Source organism: Drosophila bipectinata, chromosome XL (genome assembly GCF_030179905.1).
Source record: "Drosophila bipectinata strain 14024-0381.07 chromosome XL, DbipHiC1v2, whole genome shotgun sequence".
Taxonomy (NCBI): Eukaryota; Metazoa; Arthropoda; class Insecta; order Diptera; family Drosophilidae; genus Drosophila; species Drosophila bipectinata.
The window spans coordinates 12549848-12565567 of NC_091734.1; the positions used below are offsets into that span (position 1 = coordinate 12549848).

The window sequence follows — 15720 nt, forward strand, 5'->3', positions numbered from 1 at the left end:
GGTGACCGTCCCGGACGAGGCAGACCATGTACCGCTAACACTTCCAGAATTCGCCAGATAGTGAAGACGCGGATCACTCGGAATTGCAGAGTCTCGGTCAGAAAAATAGCCTGTGAAATCGGAGTGAATCGAGAAAGTGTTCGGTAGATAGCAAAAAATGAACTTAATCTCCAGCCCTACAAGCTCCAAAAAATGCATCTTCTTACGGATGACAATAAGCGCGTGAGACTCCAAAGATGCCGTCAGCTAAAGCGTCGGGCCGCAGGTCAAAAATGGGAGCGTATTCTTTTCACGGACGAGAAGATATTCACCATCCAAAAGGCGCACAATCACCAAAATGACAGAAGCTGGTCTGCTAAAGCTCCAGGTACCTCTGCAATAATCGAGCGCCGTCAATTTGAGCAGTCTTTAATGGTTTGGGCAGGAATATGCGCCACTGGCAAAACACCCCTTGTTTTCATCGATCAAGGGGTCAAAATCAATCAGGAAGTGTACCGCCGGGACATTTTGGAAACTGTTGTGCTTCCTTGGGGCCAGCAGCACTTCGGTGATACGGAGTGGACGTTTCAACAGGATTCAGCGTCAGCCCATAGAGCCAAATTGACTCAGGACTGGTGCAAAGCCAATTTCCCGGACTTTGTCACATGCAGTGAATGGTCACCTTACTCGACAGATCTTAATCCGATGGACTAAGTGTGTGGTCTATTTTGAAGTCCAGGGGATGTGCTAAACGCCACATAAGTTTGGAGGTGCTAAAGCAATCATTGCTCCGAGAATGGGATCGATTATCGGAAGAGGACCTGCGGCCCATTGCGCCAAATTTCCAGAAACGTTTAGGGCTCTGCATCGCAGCCCAAGGAAGCCACTTTGAAACCAGCTGAATATATGTTAACACAATACCTATTTAATAGTTGTGTATCTGCATTTTTTCTCAAATGCAGTTCCTTAAAAAGTTATGATCAAAAATGTTTGTCCGGGTTATTTATTGTCACCCTGTAATATTGTGTATCAATTATATCTTTATAAAAATATCCTCATAATATCCCTTACAAAATGCCTTTGTTATACATTCGTATCTCATATATAGGAATTCTGATCCGATTCTCAAGCGGAGTACCTTAAACGATTTCCATATCGATTCTCCATCATTCTGCATCAAAATCCTGGTACAAAATATTTTTTGGATTTTTTGTCCATTTTTCCTGATGGGACCCCTTGAAAATGCAGATTTTCCCTATTGGCCCACGGCGATGTCTATATCTTCCCCAATTCTGATCCGATTCTCAAGCGGAGTACCTTAAACGATTTCTATATGGATTCTCCATCATTCTGCATCAAAATCCTGGCACAAAATATTTTTTGGATTCTTTGTCCATTTTTCCTGATGGGACCCCTTGAAAATGCAGATTTCCCCCATATGGCCCACGGCGATGTCTATATCTATCCCAATTCTGATCCAATTCTCAAGCGGAGTACCTTAAACGATTTCTATAGTGATTCTCCATCATTCTGCATCAATCGTTCAGTTATATGGCAGCTGTAAGATATAGTCGGACTATAGTCGACTTGTTTTAACTTTATTCATCGTATTTTTGATACATTGCAACATATAGCACTGAATGACATTGCAATTAAAGGGGTTTTTCGAAAATATCATCCCTATGCACGCCACTTTTGGAATCCATGGTGCTCCACGGAATATGGAGGAATAAAGCCACCACAATCCATTTGGTCAATGATGCGACCCAATTCCTGAGATTGTGTGGAGTTCGAAGACCCTGACTCGGCTAACATGTGTTTTGCAGTTGCTCGTTGGCTTTCGCAGAAAGTGGAGGCTGCACGACGAGTTCTGGAACTGTTCTTCTGATAAAAGGGAGCATTGTATCCGTGTCAGTTCACGTACTTGGCGCAGCTAAGTATCCTTTAAATCCTTGATGTCCGGAATAAATGTGACTCGCAGAGAAGCCATGTCAGACAACAATACCACTTTTTTCTAAAATAAAGAAAACAAGAAAGGAATGCTAACTTCGGGCGGAGCCGAAGTTTATATACCCTTGCAGTTAAAACCGGATATATATCGCAAACATCGGATATAGTTGGCCGATCCTTATGGGAATAGGAATATATAATCCAATTTATTACAATACAAAATCTAAAAAAAGTCTCAAGCTTCTATCTTCAAAAATACCAAAGTTGGTATTTCTACCAAAAACCATTTCCGATCGTACAGTTATATGTCAGCTATAAGATATAGTCAACCGATCGTTATGAAATTTGGTAGATCGGATTAACTGACCAAAAATAGAATGTGTACCAAGTGCCAGCTTTCTATCATCAAAAACACGAAAGTTGGGTCATTTCCGATCGTTCAGTTATATGGCAGCTATAGGATATAGTCGGCCGATCCTTATGAAATTTGGCATGTCGTATTATGTTGCCAAAAAAAGCTCTCACCTAAAATTTGAACTCTCTAACTCTAAAAACACCAAAGTTATACCATTTCCGATCAATCAGTTATATGGCAGCTATAGGATATAGTCGGCCGATCCCGGCCGTTCCGACTCATATACTGCGTGCAAAGGAAAGAAGGGTGTGTGCAAAGTTTCAAGACGATAGCTTTAAAACTGAGAGACTAGTTTGCGTAGAAACAGACAGACGGACAGACGGACAGACGGACATGCTCATATCAACTCAGAAGGTGATCCTGATCAAGAATATATATACTTTATAGGGTCGGAGATGTCTCCTTCACTGCGTTGCACACTTTTGGACAAAATTATAATACCCTCTGCAAGGGTATAAATATAAAAATTAAAGGATTGAAAAGTATGAGTTTTTGGGGGAAAACGTACACACGTACACACGGGGGAAACGGCACCTGAAATATGTCCTCGGAGCTTGTGAAGGTTGGTTTTGTCCTCCTCCAGGTTACTCTCCATATCATTCACTATTTCGGTGTCATTCACAATCTTATGCGTCAGGTCCGTGAAGAAATGATCAATAAGCTCTATTTGCTCCTCATAGCTTTTCTTTTGGTTCCAATGAACTATTTCGGTGATACCAAACGCGGCAAAGGCGGCGATCAAGCCCAGTGCAGCACCAATCGGTCCAAAAACCAGGGCACCGATCGCACCAAACAAGGCGCCAACGAATAAGGCAATTCCTGTCTTCACTAACACCGCTTTGTTTTTGATCCTCTTCTCCAGTTCCGCCTTTTCTTGGCCATAGAAGCCCCCTGGACCGAAATCGTCGTGGACATCATGCAACATCTCTTCAAACGCACAAAGAAAGGACAAAAGGCACAAAATGCAAGTGCCGTTGCCAAAACGACGGCAGAGGGATCCTTTCCCTTCCTTCTTGAAGGAAGGATTGATCAAGAAGGATTAATCCACTGGCGAGGAGCTGACTGGTGCTTCCCTGACGAGAGAAGATCTACTATTGTTTTCGAAATGTACGACTTTCGGTGTTATAGATATATGTATACTAGGGCGGGTCAATTTGTTCCTGTCCAAAAAATCCTAAAAATCGTCCCCATAATCGGAATCTACGAAGAATTCTAAGAAAATTTCACCATGAAACCGTGTGCCTAAAATGAATTCCTAGCTCGGATTTGATCGGTATTTGTCGTCACAGGTCTTCCGCCGGCTGGCTTATCCATGGTGTCGTTTTCACCGGCTCTGAATCGTCGAAACCATTCCTCCGCGGTTCGAAGTGATAGAGTACCATCCCCCAAAACCCCATTAATCTCACGGAACGTTTCTCTAGCGGATTTGCCTTTAACGAAGGAAAACTTTAAAATAGCGCGAATTTCGGCGTTAGTGAACTCCATGTTTACACGTCTATAACTGGTGAACGCAATATCCAAACTAATCATGCATAGCGTCGTTTTGTAGGTTATGTCAAGACCTTTTAAATTATGTATAGTGTTGCCAGATACGAGCTCTGTAGCGCTTTGTACATAGCCGCGAAATTCAAAAGACAAAAAGGCGGAAGGGAGATATTTGACAACCTTATATATATCGCAAATATAGGATATAGTTGGAATTGTTGGATAGTATATGGTTATATATGTTCATTAAGGAGTCGGAGATGTCTGGGTTGCGCATTTTCGACCAATATTCTAATACCCCCCGATATTTATCCACACACATGAATAAGATACATTCCTTAAACCAAAATAAGAATACTCTTTGACAGAGTATTGGGGGAAAAAAAATAAAACAAGAAAGGAAAGCTAACTTCGGGCGGAGCCGAAGTTGATATACCCTTGCAGTTACAACCGGATATATATCGCAAACATCGGATATAGTTGGCCGATCCTTATGAGAATATGATAATATAACCCAATTTATTATAATACAAAATCTAAAAAAACGTCCCAAACTTATATCTTCAAAAATTCCAAAGTTGGTATTTCTACCAAAAACCATTTCCGATCAATCAGTTATATGGCAGCTATAGGATATAGTCGACCGATCGATCGATGAAATTTGGTAGGTCGGATTAATTGACAAAAAATATAATCTGTACCAAGTTCCAGCTTTATATCTTCAACTCAGGAGGTGATCCTGATCAAGAATATATTTATATTATATAATATATTATATTATATAATATATATATATTTTATATTTCAAGAAAATTATAATACCCTCTGCAAGGGTATAAAAAATAAAATAGGAAATCAAAAATCTTAAAGTTTTTCTCTTTGATCTTTTTTCTGTAAAACATACAGAAAGACATGGCCTAATCGGCACTGGAGATGATTCTGATCAAGATTAGAGATACTTTATGGAGTCTTATAAACCACTAGAAGATACTAACAATTTTTGGCCAGTATTGGGAACGGATCTTCGCACCTAGCGTCCAAGGGCGAGAGTGTACATAGGTTCTTCTCAGGAAAGTCAGGTACTATAGCTGAAGTGAAGGGATGGCCTCTTGGAAGAATATTCGGATGGCCTCCTTCCAAGACGAAGCTACCAGCATCTCATCTTCAAAGGGAGAAAGCGGGCTGAGGGGTAGAACCAATCTCAACAAGCTTATCTCTTCCATAGACTCAGAACGCTGGGCTGAGAGCAGAGAAAATGTCGAGTCTGCCACGTCCTTCACTGCGTTGCACACTTTTGACCAAAATTGTAATACCCTCTGCAAGGGTACAAACAGCTCATGGATAAAAGGTAATAGTTTTTGGTACTAAGAAAGTAACTTGTTTGTCCTTTATTCACCGTATTGTTGATTAAGAATTAACAATTGCAATTTAAGCGGGCGATGGCTCGTTTTCGTAGAATGTGGAGGGTACTAAACGCATTCTGGAATTGATCATCTGATAAATGGGAGCATCATATTCAAGCCATTTCACGAACTCGGCGCAGCTATCGTTTAGATTTTGGATGTTCGAAATAAATTCTACTCGACGGAGAGGCATATCAGACATCAATACAATTTTTTTCTAAAATAAAGAAAAATAGAAAAATTACATCATTGAAAGTATGAGTTTTTGGGGGAAAAACGTACATTATTGGCGCCTTCCATTTCTCCTTTGAGCTTGTGAAGATTGGTTCTGTCCTCATCCAAGGAACTCTCAATATCTTGCACTATTTCGGAGGCATTCTCAATCTCTTTCGTCAGCACCGTGAAGAAATGCTCAATAAGCACTATTTGCTCCTCGTAGGTTTTCTTTTGATTCCATTGAACTTCTGAGGTGATACCAAACGAGGCTAAATCAAAGGTCAAGCCCAGTAAAAGACCAATCGGTCCAAAAACCAGGGCACCGATCGCATCAAACAAGGCGCCAACTCTCACTCTGTTGTTTCTCTTCCGCAGTTCCACTTTTTCTTCGCTGTAGAAGCCTCCTGGACTGAAATCGTCGCGGACATAATGCAACATCTCTTTAAACGCATTTTTGAGCTCTCCAAGAGTGTCTCGGAAATTGGTGAGGAATTCCAAAGATTTTCCGGTGTTTTCGAGCCCCGATTCCAGAGCAGACACTGTCTGGATCCAGATTATATTCTTACAAGTTACCGACACGTTGCTGTCGCCAAAGATTCGGATGAATATATCGAAAGTGCTGTTGATGGAACGGCACCAATGGAAGACTGGGTCCACACAGTTTTGGTAGTTAAGACGGGCGGCGGAGTTCAACGAGCGAATGAGAGGCATCTTGACCTTGGCTATGCCGTTGTATTCCAGCATGACTTTATCAATCTCACCGATGGCCTTCTGCAACTGCGCAAACCTCACCTTCCTATCGAACTCGGCTTGATATTTCACCAGGATTTTCGACAAACTTGCTATGCCTTTTTTGATATCAAGCTCGGTCTCATCGCACCTGGCAAAGAAAGGACAAAAGGCACAAAATGCAAGTGCCGTTGCCAAAACGACGGCAGAAGGATCCTTTCCCATAACTGATCAAGAAGGATTAATCCACTGGCGAGGAGCTGACTGGTGCTTCCCTGACGAGAGAAGATCTACTATTGTTTTCAAAATGTACGAATTTCGGTCGCGAAGCTTCAATATTCAATGTAGACAGTCTCCTTATCTTTTAAGAGAGACGGAAGATGGGCTCTGCATGAGTATGGCATTGAAACTTTTTGGGAATTTTGACACAATAAATTTAAGGGGGGACATCTGAGTAGAATTTTGAAAAAATCGACATTTTTTTTTTTCGGTTAAAAAATTCTTTAGGGTTTTTAAAATGACATATCAAAAGATAGAGTCCCGCAAAAGTGTCTAAGTGCCGAAATTTTCCATTCTGCGGCGATGCCTCACAGGTATATCCCACAGTACTTAAAACTTTAAACGCGTTTTTCTCGAAACCACTTTTTTTGGGTTGGCCGAACACCTAACTCGAACAACTCTTAAGGGGTTATATACCTTTTTGAGCGAACAAATTGAGGGAACTTTGGATTTTTATTTCGGGTGTATAGCAATTATTTTATGACACTGAAGTTATTTTTTATTGAAAGTACATGTTTTTATTAAAACAATAAGCGTTTGTTCTTAAAAAAATATAAACAATTTACAAAGTTATGGCAATTCTCTCGGAACCCTTTTTTTTTATAGCGGCTTGCGGTGACCACGATAGCAGTCCAGCCGGTCAACCAAAATCCAAAAACCAAACATTTTTTATTAGTATAATATTATATCCAGTTCGTGAACGATTAGTTTCAAGAATATTTGGTTTTTTCTGCATACAGTAAACATTTTTCCAAAAAATTGATGTTTTCAGTTCTAAAAATTTTATTAAAAAATTAAAAATTAAAATTTTATTAAAAAATTTTTATCTGCGAAATCAAAATGAAAGCAAAAAAACTGAATCGTTCACAAACTCGGCACAATCATTACGAATAATTTAAAAAAAAATTGAAGAAGATCGATCAAATAGTTCTTGTGTAATCGTGGTCACAGCGAAGGCACTTTTGGAAAAACACGACTTTGAGATAATCGCATTCAAAGTTGCTTGACGCTGTCCGCAGCCGTGGAGAACCGCGCCTCAAAACACTGTTTTCCTATCGAACTATTATTCGGATCTCCATGAAACTTTGGGAAAATATTCTCTAGGGGATATACTTTAGGATTCAGCAAAAAAAAATTTTTCGTTATTTTGAAGAAAAAAAAGGTATATAACCCCTTAACCTATCGATCTAAAATTTTGACAGTATACTCAGAATACCTATGTCTATCGACACACGTAGGATTTATAGGATTTTTTTTTATTTTGCTTACTTTTTTTTTTATCAACAATTTTGTGACGTTTTTTGTTAGTGAAAATTGAAAATTTTGTTCAACCACTTGCCATTTTGGAAAAAATCAATATATCGAAAAAATCCTACGTGTGTCGATAGCCGTTGAGAAACTAACAAAACTTGATTTTTTGTTCTAGATCAAAAATTAAGGACGTTAGGTGTTCGGCCATGGACCCCCTTTAAAAAAATAGGGCCTACGAATAATGGCTGCAGGGCCGCCATTTTGTTTTCGATTTATTAAATCCCCCCTTAAGTATTTACTGATAGTGATATTTTCTGGGCACAGCTACATATTTATTGAACATTAATCAAAATTTAAATCCATTAATCCAGTATCCAGATTCCATATCTATATATGGGTAGATCTATTATATGGTCTATCTATTTACATAGATCTATTATTAAAAAAGTTAACCACAACCAAAAAAATTGCAAGATAATATGTATTTGTAAAAATGTTTTTCAAATATTTTTACAAAGAATCTATTCATTTTTCTTATTTTATTATACCAATTTTTGGTCATTGAGAGTTTTCAATGCCGGGAAATGAAAGACGAATTTAATTACAGTACGTTATATTTTATTTATGCTGCAGGCAGATGAAACTGGGATCAACCATTGTGATCATCCAGTTTATGGTGCTAAGCAGTGACTAATAATATGGACAGAGAGTGCGGTTCGACTAGACATACGCGAAGCTAAAGCTCTCGGTAGTGGAGAGGGCGGCCCGACATAGTGATTGCGAAGCTAAAGCTCTCTTAAAATAGGCCCGTTGAAGTCGAGCGGCCGAGAAAGAGTCGGCTTGCGACCAACTAAGGCGATATATCCATACTTTAGCTTAATAAATAAACTATAACTAATTATTACACTAAACATACATAAACATTATTTAAAAATAAACATTAAACGCCGTGCTGCTGCTTGACCCGACAACCAATAAAATACAAAAAACAAGAAAGGAAAGCTAACTTCGGTCGGAGCCGAAGTTGATATACCCTTGCAGACCAACCCCATAAAGATCGGCCAACTATATCTTATGTTTGCGATATATATCCGGTTTTAACTGCAAGGGTTTGAACCGAGCCTGGTTTGAACTCGTTTTACTTTGCACACTAGCCAAGCCACTCTACCACTCGGCTATTCCTCATTCCACTGCTGGAACCCGCCATAGAAAATTTTTCTTTGTATGAGATGTCCCATCTATGTACTTTATAATCTTTGGTTAAATTTTAAGCGTGCTAGTAAATGCTGGCTATCTGGCTATCTACATCCCAGTTAATAAGGTTATGCAGAAAGACTACACCGAGCATTGTCCTACGATTTGTTAAGCTAGGTAAGTTTATAAGTAAAAGTTCTGCTACTGTAGGATGGAAGCTGAAGATTTGCATCCCAGTATAGACCTCTAAGTCCATAATATTTTAATATTAAAAAATTCTTTTGTACGGATTCTATGCGGTCCTTATGTACTCCATATTGGGGACTCCATGTACTCCATATGTGCTTGGGATTTCCGACTATATTAAACCCGGTACTCATCTCTTCCACCCACAATTTAAATCATCTTTGAAGCTTAAACTCTAAAGGTATGGATTCTCGTCAAAAAATGGTCCATGCTGGTACATGCTTGTACCATTGAACATTATAAAGAACGACATACAATGAATGCAAGGAAGAGTTCAAAAATGAGTAAGAAATATTTATTTTACTAAAATTAAATCAGATTCAGATTTAGAATAGACAATAACAGCTATTTTATAAGCATTAAAATATCTTTTTAATAAATACTTCCTCAGAATCACATCCTCCAACCGAAAACCGTTAGAAAAGTAACGCTTTTCAACACTTGAAAGTGACTAGGCTGTTAGCCAAGTCTCGAACCAACAACTCCGAAAATACCTTTGAACTTTTGTCTAACATAATATCCTCTGTAAACACACTCAAGGATGTGCTAAAAATTGAGTGGAAAGTTCCAAGGAGCTTTAGCAAAACTCAAGCTTAGAATGAGTAGAGCTCGAATCTTTAAAGCAAAGCACAAAATGAGTAGAACTTGAAAATTTGCTCATATAATGCTTTCAAGCTTTTTTAAAACCTTTTTAAAAGTACCTCAAGCTTTAAGGACTTATTTCTGAAGTAGAACACTTTTCTTTTGGTTTATAGACCACAAAAATGATTTTCCATAAGCTCCCAAACTCTTCTAACACACCAGCAATAGATGGCGCCCTGTGATGGTAAAAGAGTCTTTCGTTTTTTTTTTTATGATTTTATATATTTTCGTTTTCAATTGTTGAATTGATGGTATTGGATGGGATTGGATTGGATTGAACTCATTGATGACTTACTCATGTTGCTTTTGATTGATTGATCCGATCGATCGGCACTATTTTGTAAATTTGGGTAACTAACTGGATGAACAACGCAACTGACTAACGGTCTGCGGTTTCTGCAACTGTTGGCTTAAAGATTAATCTGTTCTAACTGTAACTGCATTAACTTAGCGATTATATAAAATATTGCATGTACACCTAGAGCGTAAAGTTAATTGAGAGGTTAACGTAACCTCGCTTAAAAGATACCATTACATTTACAGGGCGTTAACTAGGCCTAAATTAGATACAACTAATTATATTTATATATATATATATATATATATATATATAGAGGGATATCGCTGGCTAGCCAAGGATCTGCAGGGAGAGCGACTGGTTGAAGAGGAAAGACAGTTCAAGAATGGAACCCCTCAATGATCCTAGGAAATGCCTTGGCTGGCCAGCGGTATGTATTGTTTAGACGACATTGCTGAAGGGGCTTTGGGTGTTGGGGGAAGGCTAAAGATTAAAAATGTGGTAGAGAAAAAGCTACGGTCTAGATGTCAAACCTAGAAGTGAGTGAGCTGAACAAGTGAGAGGCATGGGACTTATTAATTTTAATGTTTCTAAGGGAATCTTCGTACCTTTGCCCCCTTTCCGATCAAGTATCACATCATCTTTTAAATGAGCTCTTTGATATTTTAACTCTTTGAACTCTGATCATGAATATACATGGAGATGGGTCGGAGATGTCTCCTTCACTGCGTTGCACACCTTTGACCAAAATCATAATACTTATACAAATAATTATAAAAGGTTATAGTTTTTGGTCGTAAAAAAGTAACTTGTTTGACCTTTATTCATCGTGATTTTGATACTGCATTGAATTGCATTTCGGAAAAATCATCTCTATGCACGCCACTTTTGGAATCCATGGAGCTCCACGGAATATGTAGGAATATAGCCACCACAATCCATTTGGTCAATGATGAGACCCAATTCCTGAGATTGTGTGGAGTTCGAAGACCCTGACTCGGCTAACATTTGTTTTGCAGTTGCTCGTTGGCTTTCGCAGAATGTGGAGGCTGCACGACGAGTTCTGGTACTGATCTTCTGATAAAAGGGAGCATCGATTCCGTGCCAGTACACGTACTTGGCGCAGCTATCCTTTAAATCCTTGATGTCCGGAATAAATGTGACTCGCAGAGAAGCCATGTCAGACAACAACATCTCTTTGTTCTAAAATAAAGAAAAATATAAAAAAATAAAGGATTGAAAAGTATGAGTCTTTGGGGGAAAACGTACCATATCGGCACCTGAAATATGTCCTCGGAGCTTGAGAAGGTTGTTTCTGTCCTCCTCCAGGTTACTCTCCATATCTTTCACTATTTCGGTGGCATTCTCAATCCTTTGCGTCAGCTCCGTGAAGAAATGATCAATAATCTTTATTTGCTCGTCGTAGCTTTGCTTTTGTTTCCATTGAACTATTGAGGTGATACCAAACGCGGTAAAGTCGTCTAACATGCCCAGTGCAACACCAATAGGTCCAAAAACCAGGAGACCGATCGCAAAAAACAAGGCGCCAACGAAGGCAATTACTGCCCTCACTGACGCCGCTTCGCTCCTCACCTTCAGTTCCGCCTTTTGTTTGCCATATAAGCCCTCTGGACCGAAATCGTAGTGGACATCATGCAACATACTTTGAAACGCATTTTTGAGCTGAGCAGTTCTGAATTGGACTCTGGTGAGGAGATCCAAAGAGTTTCCGGTTCTTTCGAGGCCCGATTTTAGAGTTGAAGCTGTCATGCTCCAGATTATATTCCTATTCGTTTCCGACAGGTTGCAGTCCCCAATTTTATCGATGAAGATATTGAAGGTGCTGTTGACGGAAATGCACCACTCGAAGACTGGGTCCACACAGTTTTTGTAGGTGAGACGGGCTTCGGAGTTTAAAGAGCGAATCAAAGGCAGCTTGACCTTGGCTTTGCCCTTGTATCCCAACATGGCTTTATCAATCCCATCGACGGCCTCCTGCAGCTGCGCAAACTTCACCTTCCTGTCGAACTCGGCTTGATATTTCACCAGGATTTTCGACAAACTTTCTATTCCTTTTTTGATATCAAGGTCGATCTCATCGCACCTGGCAAAGAAAGGACAAAAGGCACAAAATGCAAGTGCCGTTGCCAAAACGACGGCAGAAGGATCCTTTCCCATGATTGATCAAGAAGGATTAATCCACTGGCGAGGAGCTGACTGGTGCTTCCCTGACGAGAGAAGATTTACTATTGTTTTCGAAATGCACGACTTTCGGTGTTATATATGTATACCCAGAGAAAAACTCAGATTTCGCGAAGCTTCAATATTCAATGTAGACAGTCTCCTTATCTTTTAAGAGAGACGGAAGATGGGCTCAGCATGAGTATGGCTTAGAAACTTTTTGGGAATTTTGAAACAATAAATTTAAGTATTTACTGATAGTAATATTTCTGGACACAGCAATATGGGCAATTCCATAATGTCGCACGGGACATTTGTACGCTTTCAAATGCAGAAAAAAGTCAAAATAAAAATGATTGATACTTTCAAAATGTGTTTAAATTATGTTTAACAATTGTGTTTAATAAATGTGCATTACCATTATCAAAAACATTTAACATTATCAAAAAACATTTGATTCATTTCACCTTATCGTTTTCGAAATATGTGCAAAACCCCCTTGGAGGTTGTAGGCGAATCTGAAATATGTACAATGTACATACCTTTGCCATTCAGGTCTGATATATATCGCAAATATAGGACATAGTTGGAATTGTTGGATAGTATATGGTTATATATGTTCATTAAGGAGTCGGATTAGTCTGGGTTGCGCATTTTCGACCAATATTCTAATACCCCCCGATATTTATCCACACACATGAATAAGATACATTCCTTAAACCAAAATAAGAATACTCTTTGACAGAGTATTGGGGGAAAAAAAATAAAACAATAAAGGAAAAGTCGTTCCAAAGTTCCTCAAATGGAGTCAAAGAAAGACTTGAGATTCTAATAAGATGACGTTATAGTCCAGGTCAAGAAAATGCAAGAACTACCTACTTGTTGGAAAGCAAATAAACTTTATAATAAACAAGAAAGGAAAGCTAACTTCGGGCGGAGCCGAAGTTTATATACCCTTGCAGTTAAAACCGGATATATATCGCAAACATCGGATATAGTTGGCCGATCCTTATGGGAATAGGAATATATAATCCAATTTATTACAATACAAAATCTAAAAAAAGTCCCAAACTTCTATCTTCAAAAATACGAAAGTTGATATTTCTACCAAATACCATTTCCGATCGTTCAGTTATATGGCAGCTATGGGATATAGTCGGCCGATCCTAATGAAATTTGATAGGTTGGATCAACTGACCAAAAATAGAATCTGTATTAAATTCCAGTTTTCTATCTTCAAAAACACGAAAGTTGGGTCATTTCCGATCGTTCAGTTACATGGCAGCTATAGGATATAGTCGGCCGATCCTTATGAAATTTGGCATGACGTTATGTTTTGCCAAAAATAGCTCATGTCAAATTTGAACTCTCTAACTCTAAAAACACCAAAGTTATACCATTTCCGATCAATCAGTTATATGGCAGCTATAGGATATAGTCGGCCGATCCGGGCCGTTCCGACTTGTTAAAAAGTTACAGACGCATTGCTCCTACTTTCTTATATGAGGCTAAGTACATGGCTAGTTTGTCACTTTTTTTTTTAAATTAAAAATAAATTATAAGTTAAATAAATTAAAAAAAAAAATTATAAAATTTGTTGTAAAAAGATGAATCAGAATTGACTCCAACATAATTGGAAAATGCGTATGTTTTTTGTATGTACCTCATAGGGAAGCTTCACGGCGCGAGCTAAGAATTCATTTTAGGCACACGGTTTCATGGTGAAATTTTCTTAGAATTCTTCGTAGATACCGATTATGGGGACGATCTTTGCGAAAAACAAATTGACCCGCCCTAATGTAGTTTCACAAAAAAAACTCAGATTTCGCGAAGCTTCAATATTCAATGTAGACAGTCTCCTTATCTTTTAAGTGAGACGGAAAATGGGCTCCGCATGAGTATGGCGTTGAAACTTTTTGGGAATTTTGACACAATAAATTTAAGTTTTTACTGATAGTGATATTTTCTGGACACAGCTACATATTTATTAAACATTAATGAACATTAAAATCCATGATTCCAGTATCCAGATTTCAGATTCCAGATTTATATATGGGTAAATCTATTAGAGATCTATTCCAGATATATTTAGAGAACTAACTAAAAGTTAACCACAACCAACAAAATTGCAAGATAATGATATTATGTTTTTTCAAATATATTTACAGAGAATCTATTCATTTAAAACTTTTTCATACCATAGTAGTTGCCCGATGAACATCAATTATTGAGTCCAAACATATACTTTCATTTCCACAAACATTAACGAACTGGTGCTAAAACAAGATTTTTATTTTTTGGGCGGGAGAGGGCGTGGCAAAATATTGACACAAACTTGATCTGCGCTGATATCATACGATACCAAGTTCCAAATCGGATAGTTCTATCTCTTATAGTCTTTGAGATCCACGCGTTCATACGGACAGAGGGACATGGCTATATCGACTCGGTGAGGTTCATTCCGATTAACCTCAACCACTGCGAAGTATCCCATAGCTTACTCGAGCAGGTTTTAAGGGAGAAGCGGGCAGATATAGCCCTAATAAGTGAGCCGTATAAGAAAGGCGAGACGCAAAACTACATTCTGGACTCCTCCAAGGCAGCAGCTATCAGGGCGCCAAGCAGACAACCCGAAAACTTACAAACCGGCGAAGGTTTCATCCGGGCCAAGGTGGGCGAGTTCGGGCTTTACAGCTGCTACCTCTTCACCCACACCCTAGACGAGATAGCTAGGACGCGAGGCACATATCCCAGGTGGTGATCGCAGGCGATTTCAACGCCTGGGCGGAGGAATGGGGCTCATCGCGCACCAACGCCAGGGGTCGCACCCTCCAAGAGACCTTTGCGATTCTTGACGTAGCCCTCCTGAACACCAGCTCCCAAAACACGTTCAGCAAGGCGGGGTACGGTTCAATCGTGGACCTTACCTTCTGCAGCAGCGGTCTGTTTCGGAGGGCAATGTGGTCCCTCTGTGATGACTATACTGCGAGCGACCACAACTATATAGCCCGCGGCATCGAGGATAGAGCGCAAGCCTCCACAATAGCGAAACCAACAAGGTTCAATCCGGCTACGGTGCAACCGCAAATATTCGCGCAGGAACTAAATATCCCAGATCCTTCGGGCGTCGCTGAACGCGATATTCAGAACACCTTGGCTGCGGTTCTACAGGCCTGCCGAGCCAGCATGAGGTCTTGCCTTGCATTCAAGGCACCATGAACCGGTGCCCTGGTGGTCCCCGGAGATAGCCCATGCGCGCAGAGAGTGTCTCCGAACCCGAAGGCTGCATCAAAGAGTCAGAGGAAGGCCGGACTTTGAGCAGAAAGGAGAGGACTTCGCGGTAAAGAGGAAGATCCTGAAGAAGTTGATAAGGGAGGCAAAAACGAGGGGCTTTCTTTAGATGTGCGATGCTGCTGAGCAATTCCTGTGGGGATCGGCCTACCGGAAATTAG

General features: G+C 39.6%; 2 protein-coding genes across 2 annotated transcripts; one reads left to right on the forward strand and one right to left on the reverse strand.

Moving 5' to 3' along the window:
• Positions 1-5220: 5220 nt before the first annotated feature.
• On the reverse strand, positions 5221-6607 carry LOC138926484 (uncharacterized). Its single transcript, XM_070280742.1, has 2 exons — positions 5515-6607; positions 5221-5449 (listed from the first exon to the last, which is right to left on the reverse strand). The coding sequence occupies exons 1-2, from the start codon at positions 6400-6402 to the stop codon at positions 5258-5260; spliced, it is 1080 nt and encodes a 359-aa protein (XP_070136843.1). The 5' UTR covers positions 6403-6607; the 3' UTR covers positions 5221-5257.
• A 7674-nt stretch (positions 6608-14281) lies between these two features.
• Positions 14282-15487, forward strand: LOC138925897 (uncharacterized). The gene is made up of 3 exons (XM_070277512.1): positions 14282-14324; positions 14665-14939; positions 15023-15487. Exons 1-3 carry the CDS (start codon positions 14282-14284, stop codon positions 15485-15487), a joined length of 783 nt encoding a protein of 260 aa, XP_070133613.1.
• Positions 15488-15720: the final 233 nt, after the last annotated feature.